General features: G+C 32.7%; 3 protein-coding genes and 1 non-coding gene across 10 annotated transcripts; 2 read left to right on the plus strand and 2 right to left on the minus strand.

Annotated features, from left to right (window-relative positions):
* Positions 1-1,178: 1,178 nt before the first annotated feature.
* On the minus strand, positions 1,179-7,719 carry LOC123680674 (leukocyte surface antigen CD53-like). Its single transcript, XM_045618683.1, has 5 exons — positions 7,359-7,719; positions 7,110-7,298; positions 6,881-7,054; positions 3,041-3,226; positions 1,179-2,280 (listed from the first exon to the last, which is right to left on the minus strand). Exons 1-5 carry the CDS (start codon positions 7,413-7,415, stop codon positions 2,029-2,031), a joined length of 858 nt encoding a protein of 285 aa, XP_045474639.1. The 5' UTR covers positions 7,416-7,719; the 3' UTR covers positions 1,179-2,028.
* Trnal-uag lies at positions 6,757-6,836 on the minus strand. The gene has a single exon. It is a non-coding gene; the product is annotated as a tRNA-Leu (tRNA).
* Positions 7,720-7,939: 220 nt separating the features above from the next.
* LOC123680672 (26S proteasome regulatory subunit 8) lies at positions 7,940-10,175 on the plus strand. Of its 2 annotated transcripts, none has more exons than XM_045618682.1 (6): positions 7,940-8,100; positions 8,374-8,518; positions 8,592-8,815; positions 8,902-9,088; positions 9,150-9,442; positions 9,773-10,175. In XM_045618682.1, the coding sequence occupies exons 1-6, from the start codon at positions 8,083-8,085 to the stop codon at positions 10,121-10,123; spliced, it is 1,218 nt and encodes a 405-aa protein (XP_045474638.1). In that variant the 5' UTR covers positions 7,940-8,082; the 3' UTR covers positions 10,124-10,175. The 2 variants fall into 2 exon arrangements, with proteins under 2 accessions (XP_045474638.1, XP_045474637.1); XM_045618681.1 differs by lacking the exon at positions 7,940-8,100 and adding an exon at positions 8,167-8,322.
* A 4,051-nt stretch (positions 10,176-14,226) lies between these two features.
* Positions 14,227-24,189, plus strand: LOC123680675 (AP-1 complex subunit gamma-1). 6 transcript variants are annotated; one of them, XM_045618688.1, is made up of 16 exons: positions 14,379-14,397; positions 14,968-15,056; positions 15,112-15,173; positions 15,655-15,796; positions 15,894-16,082; positions 16,214-16,452; positions 16,782-16,858; positions 16,911-17,006; positions 17,059-17,238; positions 17,421-17,786; positions 18,930-19,273; positions 19,709-19,946; positions 20,025-20,295; positions 21,640-21,803; positions 21,858-21,950; positions 23,467-24,189. In XM_045618688.1, the coding sequence occupies exons 2-16, from the start codon at positions 15,037-15,039 to the stop codon at positions 23,566-23,568; spliced, it is 2,583 nt and encodes an 860-aa protein (XP_045474644.1). In that variant the 5' UTR covers positions 14,379-14,397; positions 14,968-15,036; the 3' UTR covers positions 23,569-24,189. The 6 variants fall into 6 exon arrangements, with proteins under 6 accessions (XP_045474640.1, XP_045474644.1, XP_045474646.1 ...); XM_045618685.1 differs by lacking the exon at positions 14,379-14,397 and adding an exon at positions 14,624-14,844; XM_045618684.1 differs by lacking the exon at positions 14,968-15,056 and having other exon boundaries at positions 14,227-14,397.
* Positions 24,190-25,109: the final 920 nt, after the last annotated feature.

The raw sequence follows: 25,109 nt of genomic DNA on the forward strand, positions 1-25,109 counted from the left end.
ATTATCTTGCAGAAATATTGGATTCTCGAGCCGGTTAAGGTGAGGGAGAACATATGGCTCCACTATTTCTTGAAGGCAACACAGCGCTGTCATGCTACCTCGAATAAAGACTAAAGGTGACCTACTTGCATGTGCGATAGCACGCCATACCATAACACCTTCTGTCCGGTGTACATGAAGCTCAACATCAAACTGAGGTTCATGTCTTTCTTCCTGACGTCGTCTAACCCTTCTTCGGCCATCATGTGCACCCAAGAAGAATTGAGATTCATCAGAAAAGACGACATCATGCCATTCCACATTCCACGTGATATTGACGTTCTCTGCACCACTGTAATCGTTGCCGGCGATGCTCAACCGTCAGAGGTAACACAAGATGGGGTCGATAATGCGGCACTCCAAAAGACCTTATCCGCCGGTAAACCGTTCGGGCAGTTACAAGATGGCCTTATTCTCCTAGCCACTCATCAGCCAAAGATCGAGTTGTCGCAAATCAGTCTCTAATGTCCATAAATCTTACTCTTAGTCGTCGATCTTGAACTTCATTTGTGCCCCTTTGACGTCCGGTGCATCAGCCAAAGATCGAGTTGTCGCAAATCAGTCTCTAATGTCCATAAATCTTACTCTTAGTCGTCGATCTTGAACTTCATTTGTGCCCCTTTGACGTCCGGTGCCTACTCTTTTTCGATTTTGGGCATTATCAAACCACGCTTGACAACATCTCATAACAGTACAGAACAGGTATCTATTCGTCCGGTTAGCAATTTCTCGCTAATAATTCGACCTCTTTCAAATTCACATAGCTGGCAATAAATTACGTGTACACGTGCTCTAGGCATTTTAACAACAACTAAACATCGACTTTGTATCTCCTCGAACAGCTGGTTTGTTGTAAATTTTGATAAACTTCCAAAAAACGACTACAATATTTAAGTTAAAAAAAAAATCAATTCAAACAGCTCCTCTGGGTGTTGCAGGTTTTTTATCAGTTAGTATGTATGTATTAGGAAAAGTATTTGAAGTGTTTCCAGTCTTTTGAATGAAGTGATTTTTCCATAAATAATCCATAAGATTCCTTTGAAAAAAATCATGATAGGGATATTTTTAATACTATATTTGAAAGCACATTTTATAGGGATAACCAAAAAAAAGAGAGATATATAAAAAACATTTTCAAATGAAGGAAATATTCATTTTATTACACTGTTATAAATAGTATAAGGCACTATTCTGTTGGCTCATAAAAAACTTAAACAATAAAATAAATTGTAAATCAAGTAAGAAAGTAAGAAAATAAAATCAGTTTACATATATAAAGAGTATGTAAAAAATCAGCGATGCCTTGTGTAAAAAAGAACAAAAATTCAGAAATTTCTCAAATATTACCATTCGTTCACTACTATATTAAATTGTCATGATCCAACTAATATCGAAATATTAAGCTGAAGATTATACTATTACGTAAAAAGTAGGAATTTTATAGGTATAGAAGGCAGGCATATACTATGAAATATATATATGAATTTATAGTTATCAAATGCCAATCCTACAAAAATATATTCGCCGATTAATGAATTCCTTCAGCATTATCACATGTCATAATCACAAGTAATATTGCTCTACAATTATTGCAACAAAATATTTAGAGAGGTAATATAACAAATCAATATAAATGAAGTTTTCAAAGGAAATGGGTTACAACATATTCAAAAATATCACACAGTCTTATTTCCAGTCGATCCAATGTTGTATTTCAGTTGCTTTAAACTTTGACTATCGAATATTAAACAGAAGAATACATCAATAAAATCATTCCTGAATTTCAATCCGGTTTTGATTGCAACTGGAATATTTTCCTGATTAGTATCCATTACCTCTTTTAACTTCTATAATAAATATTTAGAAATGAAAAAACTAACTCATGTTAAAAGTCACAGTGCATAATAATAACATATAAACATATAAGACAAAAAAATAATAAGTATAGTATAATAAAAATCTCATCAAAGGCGATTGAAAAAAATATAATCAAATATTTGGCTGAACTGGGGGTGTTGGTGGTGCTGAACTCTTGCTACTTCTCCTTTTAGAAGATTTCGGTGTAGTACTTTGCTTTGGTGTTGGTGAGTAAACCGGCGGTGCAGAAGCCGTTGGAGATTGTGTTAGAGGTGTAGAATGTTCCGCCAGTTCCTTCTGTATTGCCAGTCTTCTAGCTGATCTTATATCTCTGTCTCTTTTCAATGTGCGGAAAAATGACCAGAAGAGGAAAATTCCGAAGGCCTATCAAAGAAAGACTGGTATTAATATGAAGCGCTTTCAGGGCCGGTCTGTTGAATAGAGTAAGAAAATTTCAAACCAACGAAATACATAAGCATTAAGCCATTAAATAAGATAAAAAGAATTCTTTATTAGTTAAATTAACAATATTATTAAAATACTTATTGTCTAACGGCAATTGGTTTGAATGTAATACCCTGTAGTTTGTTACATTTTTAGATTTATAAAAATGAGCTGTTTCCAAACATGTTCTGTCTAGTAGACAGAATATGAAAGAAATTATTTCTTATCAATTTAAAAAAAACATAGTCGTCTAGTTTTTTGTGAAATGTCATTATTTGTTTAGTAATTTATTGGTGTTCAATGACAGTTTAGTACTACAATATTTTTGGTATTCGTGAATGTTTTAATTATTGCTTAGATTTAATTTATTATTTTTGTCCACCCTGTACCAATTGGAATCAACATGTGATACATTTTTCAAATCAGCTCAGCTAGAGTAACCGGAAAATTGAGACAAAATGGGGGTGTTCCATTTGAAAAAAATGACGGTGACGTCATTACTCGAAAGTAATTCACCCTGTATATTAGATTATCATTTTAAAATACGGTAAATTAAAATCAAAAATCGAATTGTTTCAGGATTATTTCTTAAAATGGTCTATTTAGCTGTAAATTAATATGTTCCATACTTTACGGGCACAGTGTAGAACATTTTTCTACTCGATGGTAAGTTATTAAACAAGACTATAAAATGAATTACCTGAAGAATACAAGACAAGAAGCTCATTAACACTCCGTCTAGCATTATACCTGTGGCATAATCAGCTAACGGCTGTCTGCAGCCATTTTTATAGCAAGTTATGTTAAATTCCTGTCCATCATCACAGCAAGATTTGGGATAAGTATTTTTGAAATCTTGTACTCCATTCAAACCACAACATTGCAGCTAAAAGTTTGAAATTAATATGAATAAACCATTTGTTCAAACAAAACATTATGATGTACCTACTCATGTAGTAATTTTTCAACTTAATGGGGGTAAGTACCTATTTAATTCCCTGACTAGTGTATGCCAAAATGTATGAAAACAATCAACATGAGGTAAAATAATTTTACTACTCAGTGTTACTATGGGTAATTACTCCATAAATTTCAGAAATATAAAATTTCGGAATTCTCGTCAAGACCAAGAACCTCAAGCAATAAACATAGATAGAGAGAGCATATGTCATTTTCAGTAACCAAATTTTATCTCCAACACGAACTATCTAATTTGACATAAAGCGCGCGGAAATGAAAACATATCAGTGGATATTTCACTCAATTCGAGAGTTTCTCCACAAAGAACGCACTTCTTATGTCCCATAGTGAATCAACGTTTCATATTAACTCAAAATATATTGAAATAAATACCTAAATATATCAGAAATTCAGAAAACAAACTTCAAGCGCGCCAAACGACGTGAAACAACCGATAACACTAGGAGAGCAAAAGTTGCCAAACTTTGGATTTCAGCAGGTAGATACAGAAAATAACAAATATTCTGCTCTGCTTATTATTATAAATTCGACAATTAGGGAAAATATCGGATTCCAAATATTCAAATTTGCATATTCAATCGGGAATCACTCAAATAAATATATTTCATTCAATATAATATACATTTATAACGATATAGTAATTGTGGATTTGAAAATATATCACAATCCGACAACGTAATCTAACCGTGTTGGGGACATGTAAAAATTGCTTCCTCTATCTATGTTTATTACTCTATGCCAGGAACGACATTTTTCCATAAAAATGAACCAATAATTATTTTATTTTTCTTTGAAATCGGCACAGCAGTTGAAATTCAAATCCTTTTACGGTTTTTGAGTTTATTATCGCTTTCGAGTTATTACTTTTATTGCACTACGAGCACTTATACTTCTGAGGTTAATAATTTTCATTTATCTATCCGCTTTGTCGTCCCTTATTTTGCTTTCTGTGATTTTTGCATTAGTCATCGACACTTAGCTCATGTTTTAAGTTTTTTTTTTGTATCAAGCAATTTCGATACTACAGTTATCAAAAAACTGAAATAAGTTATTCGCATCGAGAAATTGTTTGTATTGTGTTGTGCAATTGAATGTGTTTCATTCAAATTTGCAATTTATTAGTGAGGAAATCAGTTTTGAATTCATAACTCAAGATTATCGAATCGAGTAATAAGAGAAATGCTATTATTTCGATTCATTCGATCCAAACTTCGTTATCAAACCATTCTCATATTACAGATATGAGCAAATGTAGTCGTCAAAACATTTTTGGATATGTTTATCGGAAACACAAAGAAAGCCTTAGTTTCATCTGAGTTTTTGATATAAATAATTTTATTCCTTCTACAGTCATTGAATTAGAAAGGAATGATGATTCTGGTGTTAGGCAGAATTTAAAGGAATTTTAATTAAAATTCCAAAAAAGAGTATCGTTTCTAGTTCAATGCAAATAGAATATAGGAGTTGTGGTATAAGTATAAAGAATGCATTGGAGAAACTGAAAATCTGCCAGATACAGCACTGACTGCAGTAAAAATTTTGCAATAATCAATACATCCGAATGTTCACTTGGCACTATATTTAATATCTGCAATGCATGTAAGTGTAGCGAGCTCTTGAGAGCTGTTTTTCTACATTGAAGAGGTTGAAAAATTCGCTCAGATTAACAATGGGTCAAGAAAGATTTGCAGGTTTCGCCTTATTATACATACATCCAAAGGAAAATTCAACTCGATATTGATTCTGTGATAGAAAGGTTTTGCGAATATGAAGAAAAAATTTTTGGAATTGATATCATAAAAAACACAAAGGACAAACTATAATATTACGAGTAAATGATTTTATTTCCCCTACACAACAATTGTTTTGAGTTATTAGTTTTTAGGCATGTTATACCTATTTATGTTTTTTCTGTTCATTATGATCATAAATTCATTAAATGTTTTCTTACGGAAAAAAAAAGTTGTTATTTTTAAAATTGAAACTATGATTGCGGGAATTTAGACAGTTGTTATTGTTTTTAAAATGTTCCTTCTTGTGTATATACGTTTTATAAGTATTTATTTTTGATGAAATGATTGATGTGTACATGATGCATTTTTTTCGGATTACCCTCCTCCCCTCAAGAAAAAAAAATCTACGCCCTTGGTCGAAACGTTCGTTACATTGTTATAAGATTATGTGAATTAAAGTATAGACGCTGTTATTTCTAAAGAATATTACGTCCACTGTGAACTCAAGAACTTCATATTATATCTACAGGGTGTTCCATCATTGACGCGACGCTTTATTACGAATAAGCGCTGAAATTTTCGAATATTTTTTCGACACACGTTATATGCTTCCTTAAAGCTACATTATCAAATTGATAATTGCGAAGTATGACGACCTTTATATGATGCTATAAAGATGATAGGTATAGGTCCTTTTCAGGAAAACTGCTTTATTGAAATGCCGACGTTTCGATATATAAATATATTTTTTTTCGTAAAAAGGACCAATACCTATCATCTGTATAGCATTTTCAAATTGTTTGGAAAGACACAGGGTATACCAAAAAAGTGTAGATGACCAAACATTTTTCTTATGAAACACAATATTTTTATTGAATTTTCCGATTGCATGGAATAAATTAACGTTCGAAGTTTCATTTGCTTAAAACTTAGCGTTTTTGAGATATTTCGATTTTCCATAATTTGAAGGGACTTTGGAAAAAACTAATACATAAATTCGAAATGAATGAATTTATTGGAATGAGATTTTGAATACTAGAAAAACGAAACGTAAGTACTGACTGATAATAATTTAGAACTCTATTGTGTGTTCAAAATGAGACAATTCATTGATAACTCATTCAAACCTTAATATCAAGCTTATTAATTCCAAATGGCATATCCCGAATTTTATTCACAATTTTATGGTCTTCGAAAAATTATCTACCAAATGGAAAAATAAAATATAGGTGTGCCATTTGAAACAAGCCGACTCATTTTGAACACCTTGGAGCCTAATGATACTGGGAAAAAAAAACATCCGAAAATTTCAGCGCTTAACCATAATAGAACGTCGCATCATGGTGGAACATCCTGTATACGTTCTACGGTGATAAAATTTAAAAAATTATTACATTATTAAATATTTTACACTTCTTCACTACCACGTCTTAGAACAAAAAAAAATACTGCAAATTAATCACCTAAATAATTCAAAAACTATCATATACAATTTATGACAATTTGTGTACATCATTTAAGCTGCATTCACCCATCGCGCTGAAATATTGCAACTGCATAAGCGTTCGACGAATAATATGACTAAATTCTATAAATAGAATGACACGTTGTACCATCAAAACAAATTTTCTGAATCACTAATGCTTTTCATTACCAGCAATTTATTTTAATTTATAAATCATGAAAGGAATAAAAAAAATATTGACAGCGGTGGGATTCGAACCCACGCCCTTTCGGACTGGTGCCTAAAACCAGCGCCTTAGACCGCTCGGCCACGCTGCCTGTTGATAATCACGTGGCAGAATGTTTCAACTGAATATACATACCTTATTTTGTAATCGTTTCCATGCTGAATTTTCGTTAAAACCATTTTTCTTCAAAGCCTCAAACGAATCAGTCAATAATATCACAGACTCTAAATCAACATTATTCCATAATATAATATTCCACACACCAATTCCAAATTCAGCAAAACATAACACAGCTGCTATAGTTAGAAACTGAAAAATGTATTTCTCTTTCATGTGAAATTTCATAAAATTATCTAAATATTACCAGTATTATATGAAAGTCGTGCTTTACAGTAGGTCCTTTCACTGCCAACCAGGTAAGTAACAAGTGCATAATTCCAAACATAAATAGTATGATAAAAGGTGCGACAGTTATGGATGGGAAAAATTTGTAATTGTAAAAAATTTTGTAGGTAAAAACGATAGAAAGTCCAACAAGGAAGAGACCTGACAACTAAAAAAACAACAATTAAATTTCGTAGAATTTCTTTGTGTCAATAAATATCCTACTTACAAGTAGAAGAAATGAATAAATTAAACAAAACACTTCTTTTACAATCAAAGAAACCATTTTATTGTCGAGGGAGGCTAAATCTAAAAATAATATGTAATTTCAACAAGGAAAATTCGATCTTCAACACACAGTGAAATTATTGATACAGATTTGAATATTTGTTTGTATCATTTGTTCAAGGAAAATAATGCTTGACATCGACATAGAAGAATTTGATGAGTTGCGAAGATATAATAAAATTTTCAATGAAGTTTCATTCATCCAAAATCATCCTGGAGATTACCCTCTTATTTCATTTCTTCCTTTTTCTAAGATAAAAGTACAGCGATAAGACAAGAGCAGGTTAAGATTTATTTTTAATGTTTGACGTGAAGAAAATGTAAATATAAATATCTGTCAAAAATAACTAACAATAGAAGTCATAAATATAATATAATTGTTATAATTAATTACTAGATCATAAAAAAAAACATTTGAATTCCAGTATATCAAATATCCAAAAAATAATAGAAAATTTAGGTATATTTCAAAAAATTTCAGTCCCTACTGGAACCTATCTCCGCTGAAGTTTATAAAATTTTGTGGTTCTGTAGACTGTCAAAATTGATGAGTTTGATATTTTCAGGCTTTGGATTTTCATTGCCCAGACTTGATTGTGAAGATTTTTGGCTTAATGTTCCAATCAGATTTTTAAAAACCTGTAAGGAATCAACAATTCGCCATTATGACTGTAATCAATAAGGTCAGTTGGGTTTTTCATGATAGTGCATTTGTTTTCATCTTGACAACGCTTTGTCAAAATTTCAATTCATCTCAAACATTTTCTCACATTTTTTTCTAATGCATTATGGGATCAGAAGTATCTGTACCTGGTCCTAGTAATGTGAAGATTGAAGTAGTAACTAAAAAAGATAAATCTATAATAGAAAAGGATGTCCAAATTGCAACAACTTCTAAAACAAAAGTGTAACAAAAATCATGAATAATAAACATTAATAGAACATTTTCATTCCAGATGGAGATTGATAGTGGGGGGCTTAAAGGAGAGGGCTTTCGATCTTATTATATCACAAAAATCGAAGAACTACAGTTGATTGTAGCAGAAAAAAGTCAAAATCTTCGAAGACTTCAGGCACAAAGAAATGAACTGAACGCAAAAGGTTGATAACCTTCTTATGATAATACCCCACATATTATTTTAATATCGTTATATTTTATTAAAATGTATTTCAGTTCGTATGTTGAGAGAAGAACTAATGCTATTACAAGAACAAGGAAGTTATGTTGGAGAAGTTGTCAAACCTATGGATAAAAAAAAAGTATTAGTAAAGGTGCATCCTGAAGGCAAATTTGTTGTTGATATTGATAAAAATATTGATATCAATGATGTAACACCAAATTGCCGTGTTGCTCTACGTAATGAAAGTTACACTCTCCATAAAATTCTTCCTAATAAGGTGATATTTGCGTTCTTTTGTATACTGTATTAAGGTCTTCAGAAATACCTTCAACAAAAACATTATAAATCTTATATTTTTTATAGGTTGATCCTCTGGTATCTCTTATGATGGTTGAAAAAGTCCCAGATTCTACTTATGAAATGGTTGGAGGTTTAGATAAGCAAATAAAAGAAATCAAAGAAGTTATTGAACTTCCAGTCAAACATCCAGAATTGTTTGATGCTCTAGGTATTGCTCAACCAAAAGGTGTACTTCTTTATGGACCACCTGGTATGTATGAGCTGTAAATGTTTATTTACTCAAAATCTTAACATTTCTTATCATTCTTCAGGAACTGGAAAAACTTTATTAGCTAGAGCTGTAGCACACCATACAGAATGTACCTTCATTAGAGTATCAGGTTCCGAACTTGTCCAAAAGTTCATTGGTGAAGGATCTCGTATGGTTAGAGAATTGTTCGTTATGGCAAGAGAACATGCCCCCTCTATTATTTTCATGGATGAAATTGATTCCATTGGATCATCTCGTATAGAATCTGGCTCTGGTGGTGATTCTGAAGTTCAAAGAACAATGTTGGAATTGTTGAATCAGTTGGATGGTTTTGAAGCTACAAAAAATATTAAAGTAAGCGAATTTAAATTTTTTCTGTTCCTTTTCACTGTTGATCGATATTTTAATCATTCTCAACATTGAATTTTCAAAATGAATCAATTACACATTTCCCCTCTGTCAAAATTAAGGATATGAGACATAGGATAGTACTATGTCTCAAGAATAATTAAAATCATCATTAAAAATAAGCTGTTCAAATGGTCCAATTTCAAAGGAGAATTGAAAGAAATGATAATCTCCTAAGGCAGAATTAAAATTTAGGCATTTGCTCAGTGAAAATACTCTTATCAAAATCCACATTACCTATTTTATTCCTTGAAAAGTTGAATAATTTTTTTTCAGGTAATCATGGCTACTAATCGTATTGATATCCTCGACCCTGCACTCTTAAGACCTGGTAGAATTGACCGTAAAATAGAATTTCCCCCACCAAATGAAGAAGCAAGGCTTGATATCCTCAAGATTCATTCTAGAAAGATGAATTTGACAAGAGGAATCAATTTAAGGAAAATAGCAGAACTCATGCCAGGAGCCAGTGGAGCTGAGGTGAAAGGTGTTTGTACTGAGGCTGGTATGTATGCTTTGAGAGAAAGAAGAGTACATGTGACACAGGAAGACTTTGAGATGGCGGTTGCAAAGGTCATGCAGAAAGATTCAGAGAAAAATATGTCTATCAAGAAATTGTGGAAATAGATTTTGATTTTTTCACAGATATTTATACTTAAATAAATTAGTTATTGATAAACCTCTTTATTATTGTCAACACCAGCTTTCTTTTCCATTATTTAGGTCTTTACTACATGAAAATTCAACTAAATATTTTACAACAATTAAAATATTATAGAAATTCTTGAAACTTTTATTTTCCTAGCTTCCTGAATAATGGCTGAATACATAAAAGTAATTTGGGTGATTAAGTAATTAAATATTGATCAAATTGAAAAGGTCACAAATCTATTGATTTTGAGGAAGAATTTTCTCAATATTCTCTAATATTCCTCAATAAAATTCCAAAAGGTGAAATGCTGAATGTGTATTGCTTATAGGCAAAGTATGTTTTTATCACCAATTACAGTCCCGCACATTGAGGAAGGCTAAGAATCTTGGAACAGGCTTACTGTACTTGATACAGTCTACATAAGACCATAGTATAAGGAAAGGATAGTAAGCCAACCGCCGTTTGACGGCAAGGAAATAGTCACCAGGGGTCGCTACTGTAGTTGGATTTCGAGAAGTAACTCGATAATAGATGGCCCTGAATCATGAGCTATAGATGGCGCAGAAATAATACGATAATTCATTCAGTGGCTTGGTTGAAAACGGGTCGCATGACCACAGACTAATCTGTGGCATGACATTGCCAACAATTTTGATGTTATTATTAAGTTATCACAAATACACGCCACTGGCGTAAATGCTTATTACAGAGCAGAAAAAATATCAAAATATAGAAATCTTCTGACCACTCTATTTCAAATATTTTAGTTCTTTAAAATAACACCGACTTTTTCAGAGGGCTCCACTTTACGGACCAATTTTTTACAGTAAAATTCGAGTAAAACGTGAGTACAACTAGATGGCGCTCAACATCAACAAAATCGAAAAAAGCACTACACTGGCTTACTATCCTTTCCTTATACTATGCCAATATACAGGATGAGTCAAAAGTACTGGATCTGTCGATAACTCTAGTAAATTTTGGGCTAGGAAAATGATTCAAATTTTGACGGAATAGACACCACTCAGCGCTTAAGCTTAAATTATATTTGACTCTTCAGGTGGTCCGAAAGTGGTGAAACACGATATCACCTTGTTTTTTTTTTAATGGGAATGCTCATTTCTTATATAACACTAATAATCTACATGAAATTCTGATTTAAAAACTATATATAACACTAATAATCTACATGAAATTCTGATTTAAAAATACCCCACTTGTCATCGTTCATCTGTGCTACTTTTCGAGTTAAGCCACTTTTTTGAAGAATGTCATGATTTGAACTGAAGATCATATCTTGAAAACCGTTCGAGATAATTTTACGATTTATTTTTTATTGAATTCCCGATAAGTTTTCAAGTCTTCGAGACCACGTGAAAAACAGAAACATACTCAGCATACTTCGAAATGACTGTATATTTTTCGAAGTGCCATATTTACGGAACCCTTATTAGTTGGATTTTGTTTACGAACTCAACCGCGGTATTCTAGATGCGAAACTACCCTGAAACTCTCAAGTTTCTATCTTTCAGTTCGTTATTTTCACTCTTTGATTAGAATTTAATCAAATACAAGAGCTGTCTAGGTTATAAATTATCAGATCTAAATTTGGAACATTAATTTGATTATTAATTCAAAGGACGATCACTTCAGCCTTAATAGGAATGACCTCAGAATTTAGTAGAGAAATTCTTATACCAATTCGTTCCTGAACATCTCCAGTTATGGAATTACTACTTGTTCAATAGTAATATAGATGTATGACTCAATATGTACAACATGCATGTATGTAGGTATATCATTGTGAAAGGACAAAAAAAATGGTACATATGAGCGGATTTATCCGTAATTTCCTATTTTAAATCACATATATTTTAGCTTTGTATTTGGAAATCTTTAATTAGATTTTAATTTGAAAAAAATAAATGTAATATTTGAATGGCATAAATAAATGTCACGCGTAAGGCCGGCCATCCACGTACAGTTGAAACTGTCAGTTTCGACTGAACAGTTAAAACTGTCAGTCGAAACTCTACGTGAGTGGGTATTTCAGTCTCAGTTCAACTCGAATTTTTCAACTGAACAGTTCAACTGAGAGAAATGAAATTGTTCATATTTTTAACTGAAAGGTTTAACTGAACTGACAGTGTGTGGGGGTTCAACTGTGGAGTTCTCAGTTGATTTCGTATCGAGCAAGGGTGCGCATCACAATGTCGCGTAAACATAACCAGGTTAAGGTCGGAACCTTGTTTATGGCAAGTGACATCGGCTGATTATCACGATCGCGCCAAAAAAGATGCGGCATACAGCAGACTGGCGAAAAAGTTGGAAGAAATGGGCTTGAGGAGATATTCTTGTATAAAATTTCAGGCACTCATACGAGCGTCCTGTGGCTAAAAATCTCAGAGTAGCAGCTAATCTTTCATGTGGAGATATTGCAGTTCTCATGACTGTATCTTTTTTCACAATTAAAGGAGAAACCAACAATAGTAATTTTTGGTACACTGTTTCAGTCATGCGTAAATAATTGAGAAAATCTAGTGGTTCTTCTCCTAATTCTCTCAATAAATTTATGTGTGAAGATAAATTTCTTTTTTGTAGCCACTGCTTGCACCACTGTTTATGCTTTCTCTACTTTATTCTTGGTAAAATTGCAAAAATTAAACCGAGGACCGCCAGATCGTCGGACCTTCTCGAATCCATCATGAAACAAACTGAAGCTTTGAACTGCTCATGTGTGCACATCTCAGTTCACAGTTGAAACTGACAGTTTTAACTGTTCAGTCGAAATTGACAGTTTCAACTGTACGTGGATGGCCGGCCTAAGATCGGACTGTAGGTACCTAGTTCATAAATATGTTCTTTGGCAGAGCCACACTTAAATTGAATTACTTGTTACCTCAACATAACAACGAGAGCAAAAAATGCTTTCAGAGCGAATATAAAGCTCCTTCGTGAAAATTACTATTCTCAATTCGAGGACGGATACGTCATGGATGATGAGGCAAAGCAAACCTTATCGTTTGAGACCATTCCTGGCTCAAAAGTAGAAGAATATACAGACAAATAATTGATGAGCGCTCATAAATTGATGAAACGCTCACAATGAAGTTGTGCGTAACAGTTTTCCTTCATGCACAGTCCACGACGCCATCTCTCGGGCAAGCACAGAGTCACTACACACTCGCCTGCCAATACCGACGACGCCTCAGAGGAGGAGGTACGAAGGTATAGGTATTTGAGGAGAGAGAGCGCAAAGCTCTTGGACCTTGGAGTCGTGACGTTGAGCAGGGCTCTCTCCCTTAATCTAACCCTCGTAAGGGTGTAGTGACATCATGTCGCGACTCTTTGAACGAGCTGCTTCCAGGACTCCCTATCTTGGGCATGATGAACGGCTTCGTGCATATTCTCCCCAGCTAGAGTTTTAAGTTGGTCTATCCATCGTGATGGTGAGCGTCCCCTAGGTCTTTTTCCCTCGATTTTTCCTTCGATGATCAACTTTTCCATTCCATCCGATCTCCTGGCAATGTGTCCAAAATATCTAGGGTACTGTTGACTAACCTTGGTCGACAATCTTGTTTGTTTTTGAGCAGGGCATAGTGGGCTAATTACCAAATTTTAAAAAAATCTTGCATTTTTCTTATGTGGCGTAAGGTGCTCAATTAGCCAAGTGGAGCAACGAAGACAAAATGCTGGCTCACATGAGCCAGAGGTTATCTTTAAATTTATGATTCAGAGGAATCATTCTACTGCGTCTTATAGGAAAATATATTAATATGAGGATCATTACGAGCTCATCAAGGAAATTGCTATTTAACATGCAAGATAACAAACACTTCTGATTTATGTTTGAAAAATTTTGAGGAAATGCAATTAATCATCATTCTACTATCTCGAGTTATGTGGATATTGTATTCTATATGTAGCAAAAACAGATTTAAACAACCTGTTAAGCAAATATACATTTTTTCTAATTTACAGCACATATCTATCATTTTTCAAAAGCTTCCAAACATATCAGGTAAGGACTAATCTGACGTATTTACTCTACTTATCAGAATCTTATCAAACCGTTGCGGTGTAGAGTATTACTCATGAATGAAATAAAGGCAATAATTTGTGATATCAAAATAATGTAGGTATCCAAAATCTGAGATCAATTTGGATATCATCGATACAATTAAACCTAAGTAATGTATCCTTACTATGAAACTGATTGGAGTGTTCTACCACCAGAATTGAACAGGAGGTAAAATTTCAAAAATTCAAATGAGTTTTTCTATGTTGCTTTGTTGTGAGTGTTAGTTTTGTCAACTTCCATCGCTTCCAAAGAACTCAATCATTAGCCTATTGGAAATTCCCTGATAATTGTTATTGAATATTAATCACTTCAACCAATGATGTATAGAATTCTTTTCAATCCAGTAATCCATGCAATTCTTGAATGTGGCATAACAGATGACGTCATGATCGCCATATTTGCCTACCATCATTAAAAAAGTCAAACCGCTGTCAAATGTAGGGGATGGTCGAAAATAAATAAATTGTTGAGTTTTATGAAAAAATATTATATTTGATTTGAATCGAGTGTATAATTCTAAAAAAGACAACTTTTATGAAGTGACGAAATATTTTCTGGTCGATAATTAAGCTAATTCAATTCGTTACACTTATGACACCTGACGAAATATCCTAGGTGATTATTGGGTACTTTATGCATTTGTGGCTTGATTCTATTTTCAAAAAATTCAATAATATATTGTGGTTTCGTAATTGCTGTGATTTTCACTAGCTGACGTGTGATTTGTTTGCTTACCAGATTTTTTGCTAACCTGTACATTTTGCTGTACCATATCTACTTCTACTGTGGTGATATCAAAATACAGATATGAATGCCTCTGAGCATGGGTAATAAAATACTGAAATGTACATCTATCAGGATCTAATAAAATCTTTATTGCAGATTTAATCCAGCATTCAATATGGCTACAATTAAGCAAGTAGTCAATGAAGCCTTTGAAAGGGGTAAGGTTCTATAAAAATTTTAACTCACACAATCATATCTGTTTACAAAAACAAATGAAGTTACCACAACTTGTATTAATCTCATAACCATAGAAATTCTTAAATTCATCAACTTGTTCATTTTCTGAAATATTTCAGTATATTGATAAATGTTAAGTGACAGTTTTTATTTTCCTTGAACCCAGGAAAACTTAAAACCCACAATTATACATTGAACTTCAATTAGTATTACACCACTTCAATTTTGAATATATTCAATTCTTTGTAAGGTAAACTTATTGGAATGATCGGTGCCCAAGTCTATTGTGAGCAATTAAGCAATAATGAGACTATTCGTAAGTTTCAGTTGTACTTTTATGGCGTTTCAAATGTGTGTTGCTTCCAGTTATTTTAAATTTTATTTTTCAAGGTTCTTCAACCCTTGTGTTTTTATTTAATTCAGTTGAACATTTGATATTCAATGTTACATCTTCTATTTCAGTTCGTATGCCCACTCCTATGAGATTAAGGGATCTTATACGTCAGATTAGAGCTGCTCGAACTGCAGCAGAGGAGAGGAGTGTGGTTAACAAGGAATGTGCATATATTCGATCAACTTTTCGAGAAGAAGACACAGTATGGAGGTATGATTTTATTTTGCAGTACATCCTCTATAAAATGGAGAAATTCATCTGTCTGGATATTAAATAATCTTTTTTTTTCAATGTATTTTTGTTACAGATGCAGGAATATTGCAAAACTTTTATACATTCACATGTTGGGTTATCCTGCTCATTTTGGACAACTAGAGTGTTTAAAGTTAATTGCAAGTACAAGATTCACAGATAAAAGGATAGGTTATTTGGGAGCTATGCTATTATTAGATGAAAGACAGGATGTACATCTCCTTATTACAAACTGTTTGAAAAAGTAAGTGAATTTTTTTGGGATACAGAAAATTTGATTATCGAATGCTATAATACAATAAGTTTATTGCTTCTCAGTCATATGGCTGAGAAAAAAAGGTAGTAACAAATCAGTTTTCTTCATTTTATTTTCAGTGATTTAAATTCGACAACTCAATTTGTGGTTGGTTTAGCGTTATGTACCTTAGGAGCTATTGCTTCTCCTGAAATGGCCAGAGATTTAGCAGGTGAAATAGAGAGATTAATGAAGTCACCTAATGCTTATGTAAGGAAGAAAGCAGCCTTATGTGCTTTCAGAATAATAAAACGTGTTCCTGAGCTTATGGAAATATTCCTGCCAGCTACTAGAAGTTTGCTATCTGAAAAAAATCATGGTAATTAATTTTTATTAATTATCTATTATTGTCATTTTACAACGGCTGAAATTCTGGTTTTCTTATTTGAAGATTCTCTCTGAATTATTCAACTGAAAATTTTCAATTAATTCATTTCCTGATTGAAAACACATCTTTGTTTATAATTGTTCATGTGCTTATAAAACTGAACTGTTGAACAATTAATAAATTTATTTTTATTTTTATATAGCAATGATTTTTTTCTGTTGAGTTGATGATTATTATTGTTGTGAGTGCATGATTGTCGTTCTTTCACTGTGCCTTGCCTGTCAAATCTGTTTTAGAAATTATATTTTTTATTTTTACAGGGGTGTTGATAACAGGAGTAACTTTAATAACTGAAATGTGTGAATATAGTCCAGACACTTTGAATCATTTTAGAAAAGTGAGTTTTTTTCAGAGTTCATATCTACATATTGAATCGTTTTTGATTTTAGGTAGTACCAAACTTGGTGAGAATTTTGAAAAATCTCATACTAGCTGGATATTCTCCAGACCACGATGTTTCTGGAATAAGTGATCCATTTTTACAAGTACGTTAACTTTCTATATTGCTTGAAATGTGTCAAGCTGTTCGATTTTCAGGTTAAAATTTTGAAACTTCTGAGAGTCCTGGGTCGCAATGATGTCGATGCTTCTGAAGCAATGAACGATATTTTGGCACAGGTTGCCACGAATACAGAAACCAGCAAAAATGTGGGGAACACTATTTTGTACGAGACTGTTTTATCAATAATGGATATCAAATCTGAAAGTGGTCTTAGGGTGAGTTTAATTCAATCCTTGGAGACCACATTACTGTATACAGGTAAATATGTGGTCTCCAAAGCTCCTGACTTCATGTCAGAGCTTTCCTCACATTTTCTTCAGAGGTTTAGTGCTTCGGATTCTTAAATAATTTCAAAATTTTCAAATAATTGGTGATTTCAAACATTGATTTTTTTTAGGTTCTGGCTGTGAATATATTGGGTCGTTTCCTTCTAAACAATGATAAGAACATCCGTTACGTCGCCCTGAACACTCTTTTACGCACTGTACACGTCGATACTTCGGCAGTACAGAGACATCGAACTACAATCTTAGAGTGTCTGAAGGACCCGGACGTTTCAATTCGTAGAAGGGCCATGGAACTTTCTTTTGCTCTGGTCAATTCTCAAAATATCAAAACGATGATGAAGGAATTGGTAACATTTCTTGAGAAAGCAGATCCCGAGTTCAAGGCGCCTTGTTCGTCGAATATTGTTTTAGCGGCTGAGAGATTTGCACCTAATAAAAGGTGGCATCTGGATACTCTGTTGAAAGTACTTTGTGGGGTGAGTGTTTTAATTTTCGAATTGTATATAAAGTAATCAAAAGTTTTATGGATATATACATTGAATTTTGGTTGAAGAGAACTAAACCTCTCAAAGAGAAGATTTATGAACATATTTGACACAAAATCGTGGGGGAAAACAAACCAGACCAATTAATCAAGAATTAATTCAAACAAGAGAAAGATATAAAGTTGCTTATGCTTCAATGTCAGTTGTATTGCAGTACTCTCAAACTAAGAAAAATCAGTACTAGTACTTTTTTCATTGATTTGTACAGGTTTCTACAACAAAGATCTAGGTATAACTATATGTTTAAGGTATCGAATCTTTGCCTTCATGCAGTAAACTAAACAAATATCAACTTTTTTTTGAGACACCTTGTATAAGAGAGCTTTGCACCTAAGATTTAAAGTGTAGAAAATACGAGCCATATATTCAGTTCTGATAATCTGTCTTTGTCAAGCCCTTCACATAAACATAGATAGAGGAAGTATATGCAATTTTCACATGTCCCCAACATGATTAGATCACGTTGTCGGATTGTGATATATTTTCAAATCCACAATTTTACTATATCGTTATGAATGTATATTATATTGAATGAAATATATTTATTTGAGTGATTCCTGATTAAATATGCAAATTTGAATATTTGGAATCCGATATTTTTCTTAATTTTCGAATTTATAATAAGCAGAATATTTATTATTTCCTGTATCTACCTGCTCAAATCCAAGGTTTGGTAACTTTTCCTCTCCTAGTGTCATAGGTTGTTTCACGTCGTTTGTCGCGTTTGAAGTTTGTTTTTTTGAATTACTGATATATTAAGGTATTTATTTCAATATATTTTGAGTAAATATAAAACGTTGATTCACTATGGGGCTTAAGAAGTGCGTTCTTCGTAAGGAAACTCGCGAATTGAGTGAAATATCGTATTACTGATATGTTTTCATTTCCGCGCTCTTCATGTCAAATTTGGTAGTTCATGTTGGAGACAAAATTTGCTTACTGAAAATGACATATGTTCCCTCTATCTATGTTTATTACTCTGAGTATGTAACTCAACTAATTGTTTGTCTATTTGCGATTACTCAAAGGAAATTTAGACTTCTGTAAATGTGTTTCTTATGGTTTATTTTCTAGGCCGGGAATTATATAAGAGACGATGTTATCGCTTCAACAATTCAACTGATATCCGAGAGTACAAATCAGCAATCATATATGTCCCTCCAATTGTACAAAGCTTTGTCACACGATCTAATGGATAAACAACCTTTGACCCAAGTGGCTCTTTGGGCAATCGGAGAGTATGGTGATCTTCTCTTACAAGCTGAAGCTGATGAAGATGGTTCTACACCTCCTGCTGAAGAAGACGTTATTGACATCTACCAAAGAGTGTTGTGGTCTCCTCAAAGTAGCCCTACAACCAAGCAGTATGCTTTGATGTCTCTAACAAAACTCAGTACACGTTTTCAGAGTACCACAGAGTAAGTTGAAACGTTAACCCCATTTTACACTAGGTCTTTTCTTGTGTCTATTTTATCTCCTATTTATGGGCTTATTTCTGACAGGTGCTCTTTAGACGCTTGTTTCACAGCTGCAAACCTTGAAGATTTTCTGAGGTTAAGTTTTCTGTACTAATACACCTATTCAAGCAACAAAATATGATGTGAACAACAAAAAGCATCACTTATAAACACAGTTCATCCTTATTCATGTTAATCAGATAAAAGATATGTTGGTTGACCTGCATTTTGACATTTCAGAGGGAAAAGTGCGGTTAAATTCCACACTTTATTCAAGTGTCAAAAATAGACCTGTAGGCATGCTCATTTCAATCACATACTGTAAGGCTCAGAAAAAGGCCTAGTGTGATACGGGTTTTTTTTTATATATTTTTGTCATAAATTATTTTTTTTCAGTAAAATTCAGCAGATTATAAGTTCATTTTGTTCGAGCTTGCATATCGAACTTCAACAAAGAGGTGTTGAATATTCACAGCTTTTTGGCAAGTACACACATTTGAGGGCATCCCTTTTGGAAAGAATGCCTCCAATGGAACTTATAAGACAGAGCGATAGTAGGACAAATGGTGACCTGGAGGAGGAGCCAAGATCTGAAGAACCTAGTCCGCAGCGTAATATTATAAAGAATGAATCGGTAAATTGTTAATTGAACTAAATTTCACAATCACCCTTCTTTCGTTGAATTGAATTTTAATCTTTTTCTTCGATCTAGAACGTTTTATTGGACCTCCTCGGGGCTTCAGATCCGCTGACAGATATTCAGTCTAATATGTTGAACGCCCAGCCCATACAGAGCACTAACAATCAAGATCTCTTGGATCTTCTCGGTGGTTTGGATACTCCTGTACCACCAATTACTACCACTCCCAACACAGCCGTCAACTTCATATTAGAAAATAACAACACTAGTTCTTTACCGATCCTAAACAATCAGAATTCCAATTTCCTCAATGAGGATCTTCTCAGTAATAATAGGGTTAATGGTGAGTCGAAAAATAGTTTGAATAATTTATTTTCTCTATTTCAGTATCGTAATGAGTTCATTATAGTTCTAAAAACAGTGCTGTAATGAACTCATTACAGCATCGTTTTCAGTTATATTTTTCGTTTTGTGGTTGTCTCTTCTGACTTTCAATCCTATCAAATTTCAACAAATGTCAATAATTGTCAATATAATATAATTTGGATACAGTGAAATGATTTGCAACATTATTCGCAATCTCTCTTAATTCTGGTGGTGTTGAATCGATTTTGTCAGACATAATTCACGAATTTAATGCGTAATTGTAAATTATTTCAAAATTCGAAATTTACGATTCATATTCAAATTCCGTAATCTGTCAATTTTCGTAACAGTTACACCAACTGCCAAGATACAATACAAAAGTCACTAGGATATATAATATGAATTTTTCATTGAATTTCAACAATATTTCACAAAACTTGCATTGCAGAAGGCAATTCCAACACTCGCTCCTTCGTCGCTCGTTTTCGAATTTCACATTCGTGTAGGAATATGAGCCCATTCTGCAACTTGTTTTGAAATATACTATTACAGGGTGACCCATTTTTAGCAAATCCACTGAAATAACTCATAGCGAAGATCCTGAATAAAAAAATGGTTATCGAATGCAGACATTCAGTGTGACCTTGTAGTTTTATATCAAGGTCAACTGGATTTGTTTGATAGGGAGTATACATTTTTCTTCTTTCCATAATATTAATCTTCTTGAAGAACTATAAACATTTCGTCTTTCTTTTTTCTTCCTTTTTTTCGTCTCCTCAGTTTTTTCCCTAAAATGAATTTCGCCAGAGATATGCTTAAGATGATAAAGTAGTATTTCGAAGTTATTTTTCACATAATCAATTATTTTTTATTCCGTGTGAAAATGTTCAATAATAAAACTAGTTTATTTTCTGAATTTTAAAGAATTTATCTTTGATTTATTTGTTTCTCTATCTCACTTCTTCAAATATGCTCAGTAGTTTGTGCATAGAAGATTCTCATCCCAACAGTAAAACACTTCATATTCCCACAGCGATTCATTTGATCCCACAAACGAAAGAGATCAAAAAATGTTCCTGGTTTTTTATGAAGAATGAGATACTGCAACGAAAAATGTATATTAAAAAAACTTGACCTTGAAATCAAATTCCAAGGTCACGTTTGATATCCCTTGAATTTTGAGAAACTTTTATTTGAAACTTTTGTTGATCCATGATCTTTCCAAGGACTTATTTCAGATGGGTCTTCTGAAATGGGTCACCCTGTATAAGTAACTTTTATTTAGAATAAAGCACACTGCAGCCATTGAATTCATTTTCAGAAAATAATGTGCCTACCTTGATAGCTTATGATAAAGATGGTCTAAAAATAGTATTTACTTTAGAGAAAATGCCAGACACTGACATGTTAACTATTAATGTGACAGCAACAAACTATACCTTATCTACAATGACTGATTTTCTATTTGAAGCAGCTGTTCCTAAGGTAAGTGAAACTGCGACAAAGATGAGAGTTATTCCAAAACTTATGTATTTGCAGACATTCCGTTTCAATATTTTGCCCCCTTCTGGAACTGTGATGCAACCAAATGGTCAAATTACCCAAGTTTTGAAAATCAACAATCAAAATCAGGTAGGATGGATTTCAATTCCTTTAATTTCTGTGTGTAGATGTCGTTCAAAAAAATAAATGGAAGCATATTGATTTCAATAAGACTTGAAAAGTAAATAAAAACACTTTCAACAGTAGTTTTAGTATAGTTACATTTTATTCTTCTAAAGCTATCTTTAAAAAAATTAATATTGAAAAATTACTTCATTAGATGATTTGATTATTCAGAACAGATGCAAGTTTAAAAATTTACTAAACATTGATCGACTCTATCTTGATTCATTCTACTTGAAATTATGTTATAAAGGGTGTTTTTTTTAGAGCTATAGAACTTTAAATTGCAATAAAACAACGATGGATTATTCGATTGACATGAATTTTATTCATCCGCAAGATAATCTTGTGGCATTACATTTTAAATATGATTTCTGGGATATGACCGCCACGGCTGGCTCGGATGTAGTCCAATCTCGACGTCCAATTTTCGATGACTTTTTCCAACATTTGTGGCCGGCAATAACACGGCGAATGTTGTCTTCCAAATGGTCAAGGGTTTGTGACTTATCCGCATAGACCAATGACTTTACATAGCCCCACAGAAAGTAGTCTAGCGGTGTCAAATCAAGATCTTGGAGGCCAATTCACAGGTCCAAAACGTGAAATTAGGCGGTCACCAAACGTGTCTTTCAATAAATCGATTGTGGCACGAGCTGTGTGACATGTTGCGCCGTCTTGTTGGAACCACAGCTACTGGACATCATGGTTGTTCAATTCAGGAATGAAAAAGTTATTAATCATGGGTCTATACCGATCACCATTGACTGTAACGTTCTGGTCATCATCGTTTTTGAAGAAGTACGGACCAATGATTCCACCAGCCCATAAAGCGCACCAAACAGTCAGTTTTTCTGGATGTAACGGTGTTTCGACATACACTTGAGGATAAGCTTCACTCCAAATGCGGCAGTTTTGTTTGTTGACGTAGCCATTCAACCAGAAGTGCGCTTCATCGCTAAACAAAATAAAATGGACTTAGTGCGCGATACGTATTCCGCGCAGAACCATTATTTTCGAAATAAAATTGCACTATTTGCAAGCGTTGTTCAGGCGTGAGTCTATTCATGATGAATTGCCAAACCAAACTGAGAATAAATCACTTGACAGCTGTTAAGTCGGTCACCATCTTGAACAGTAATGCCAACTTAAAGTTATATACCTTGAAAGAAAACACCCGTTATTTCCACTTTTCAAAATGTGGAAATAGAATAAGTTGGTTAATTTTGATTAACAGTTTTTTCACATTTTGTTAATTTCACGAGATATTTGAAAATTTTAGGTTTTTCTTCTTGAAATACCTATCCATTAGGTTTTAATAAGATACAGTTTAGTGATCTTTCACTTCTGAATTCATTTTATCACATTCAAATAAATTAGGCGGGATATATGAATATGAAGATTTTGATTTCTGATTGTAGAGAAAAAATTTGCTTTTTATCATAAGTAGTAGTTAGTAATATTTCTTATTATTCAATTACAGGCTGTTTTGAAGATGAGAATTCGTTTAAGTTATACAAGTGATGGTAAACCTGTCCAAGATCACACAGAAGTTAATAACTTTCCATCCGACATCTGGGTTTGACAAAAATATGGATAGATCACTAATTTTCATATTAATTTGATGAATTGTTGATCATTACTGGGTGTAGATTGGAAAGGAATGGTTTAGATTTTTTTTCCAATAAATTAATTAGGCACAAGTATCAACACTCCTGTATAAATATTTCAAATCTATTCTGAATACAAATATGTAGATATATTCTTTTTATTCAATATTTCTATTTTCTAACCATAGTTTTTGGATTAAACAAAATTCCAATCTACACTGGGTTGATAATTGTAAAGCCTATGTTGGACTTCTCTATTCTTAATATTTTCTACATCTACAGTGAGCCTTTATTCTGTAAAAGATGTGTATATATTTATTGTTGATTGAATTTCAATACAATGTACTTAATTTTATAGTTTGAATCGTGATTTGTTACTTTTCTAAGTTATAAAACTATTCAATTATTCTTGTGAATCTTTTTATGATATAAAATTTACTATTAACTTGTGGCGATTTTTATGTTTGAAATATTTATTATGTTTAGGTAAATATAATATTTAATGTATTTCTTACACTATGCTTGTTTTGTTGAAGAGAAGGTTATTTGCGTCCAATATATAGATATATAAAAAATAAATTGTATATACTAAACTATTTCTGGTTGCTTTCTATTCACAACACATTAATTTATCACTGCTAATATTTTCGTATTAGCTTTTGCTCATATTTTAAATTTTTCAATGTTATGAATGCAAATCAAATAAAATTAAAATTTTTCTTTAAACCTTTTAAAATTCAATAGTTAGTTTGTGCTCCAACTTATTTTACCTACATTTTTGTGTGGTATTGTACCCAATTCAATAAGGAACTTTTTGAAAGTGAGAAAACTGCCATAATTTATTTGAGAAGTAAACTAATTTCTAGAATACTTCAAAAATTTGAACAATCAAACGAAAAAAGATGAATTGTTCTATTCAATAATGTGACTCCCGTTCCATTAATTTCAATTCTAAAAATAAAGGTTGAACATCTATCTGGTCAAAATTGTATTTATGTAAATACAGGGTGTTTCCTAAACATGCGGCAAAAATTCAGGGGGTTGTTCCTTGGACTATTCTAAGAATATTTTGTCCTTTGATGATTTTTGAAAAACCTGTTTGTTTCGAAGATACAGGGCGAACAACATTTTTCATATTTTTAAAATTAATAATAGTTTAAATAAAAATGCGTACCGCACTGTGTTTACTAAGTAGGTACAATTTATTTTTAAATTTGTTCAACAACATTCCAATTACTAAAAACGGCCAGTTTTTTGACTAAAAATTGCTAATACATCACAAAACGAATTCAAATGAAAACCGTGTTTAATCTGTATTCCTTTACCATCTGCATTTATCAATTTTTAGTCAAAAAACTGGCCGTTTTTAGTAATTGGAATGTTGTTAAACAAATTTAAAAATAAATTGTACCTACTTAGTAAACACAGTGCGGTACGCATTTTTATTTAAACTATTATTAATTTTAAAAATATGAAAAATGTTGTTCGCCCTGTATCTTCGAAACAAAGAGGTTTT

This window comes from Harmonia axyridis, chromosome 5, assembly GCF_914767665.1.
Source record: "Harmonia axyridis chromosome 5, icHarAxyr1.1, whole genome shotgun sequence".
Lineage (NCBI taxonomy): Eukaryota > Metazoa > Arthropoda > Insecta > Coleoptera > Coccinellidae > Harmonia > Harmonia axyridis.

Bases quoted from the DNA above. Each gene is read 5' to 3' on its own strand.
- LOC123680674 (XM_045618683.1), bottom strand. From the start codon at position 7,415: ATGGTTTCTTTGATTGTAAAAGAAGTGTTTTGTTTAATTTATTCATTT. The intron at 3,227-6,880 runs GTATGTATATTC...TCAAACTTTTAG, and splicing joins GGAAACGATTACAAAATAAG to CTGCAATGTTGTGGTTTGAA. The intron at 2,281-3,040 runs GTAATTCATTTT...TTTCTTTGATAG, and splicing joins TCTTGTCTTGTATTCTTCAG to GCCTTCGGAATTTTCCTCTT.
- LOC123680672 (XM_045618681.1), top strand. From the start codon at position 8,206: ATGGGATCAGAAGTATCTGTACCTGGTCCTAGTAATGTGAAGATTGAA. The intron at 8,323-8,373 runs GTGTAACAAAAA...TTTTCATTCCAG, and splicing joins CAACAACTTCTAAAACAAAA to ATGGAGATTGATAGTGGGGG. The intron at 9,089-9,149 runs GTATGTATGAGC...ATCATTCTTCAG, and splicing joins ACTTCTTTATGGACCACCTG to GAACTGGAAAAACTTTATTA.
- LOC123680675 (XM_045618684.1), top strand. From the start codon at position 14,342: ATGTATCCTTACTATGAAACTGATTGGAGTGTTCTACCACCAGAATTG. The intron at 20,296-21,639 runs GTGAGTCGAAAA...ATTCATTTTCAG, and splicing joins CAGTAATAATAGGGTTAATG to AAAATAATGTGCCTACCTTG. The intron at 21,804-21,857 runs GTAAGTGAAACT...ATGTATTTGCAG, and splicing joins TTGAAGCAGCTGTTCCTAAG to ACATTCCGTTTCAATATTTT.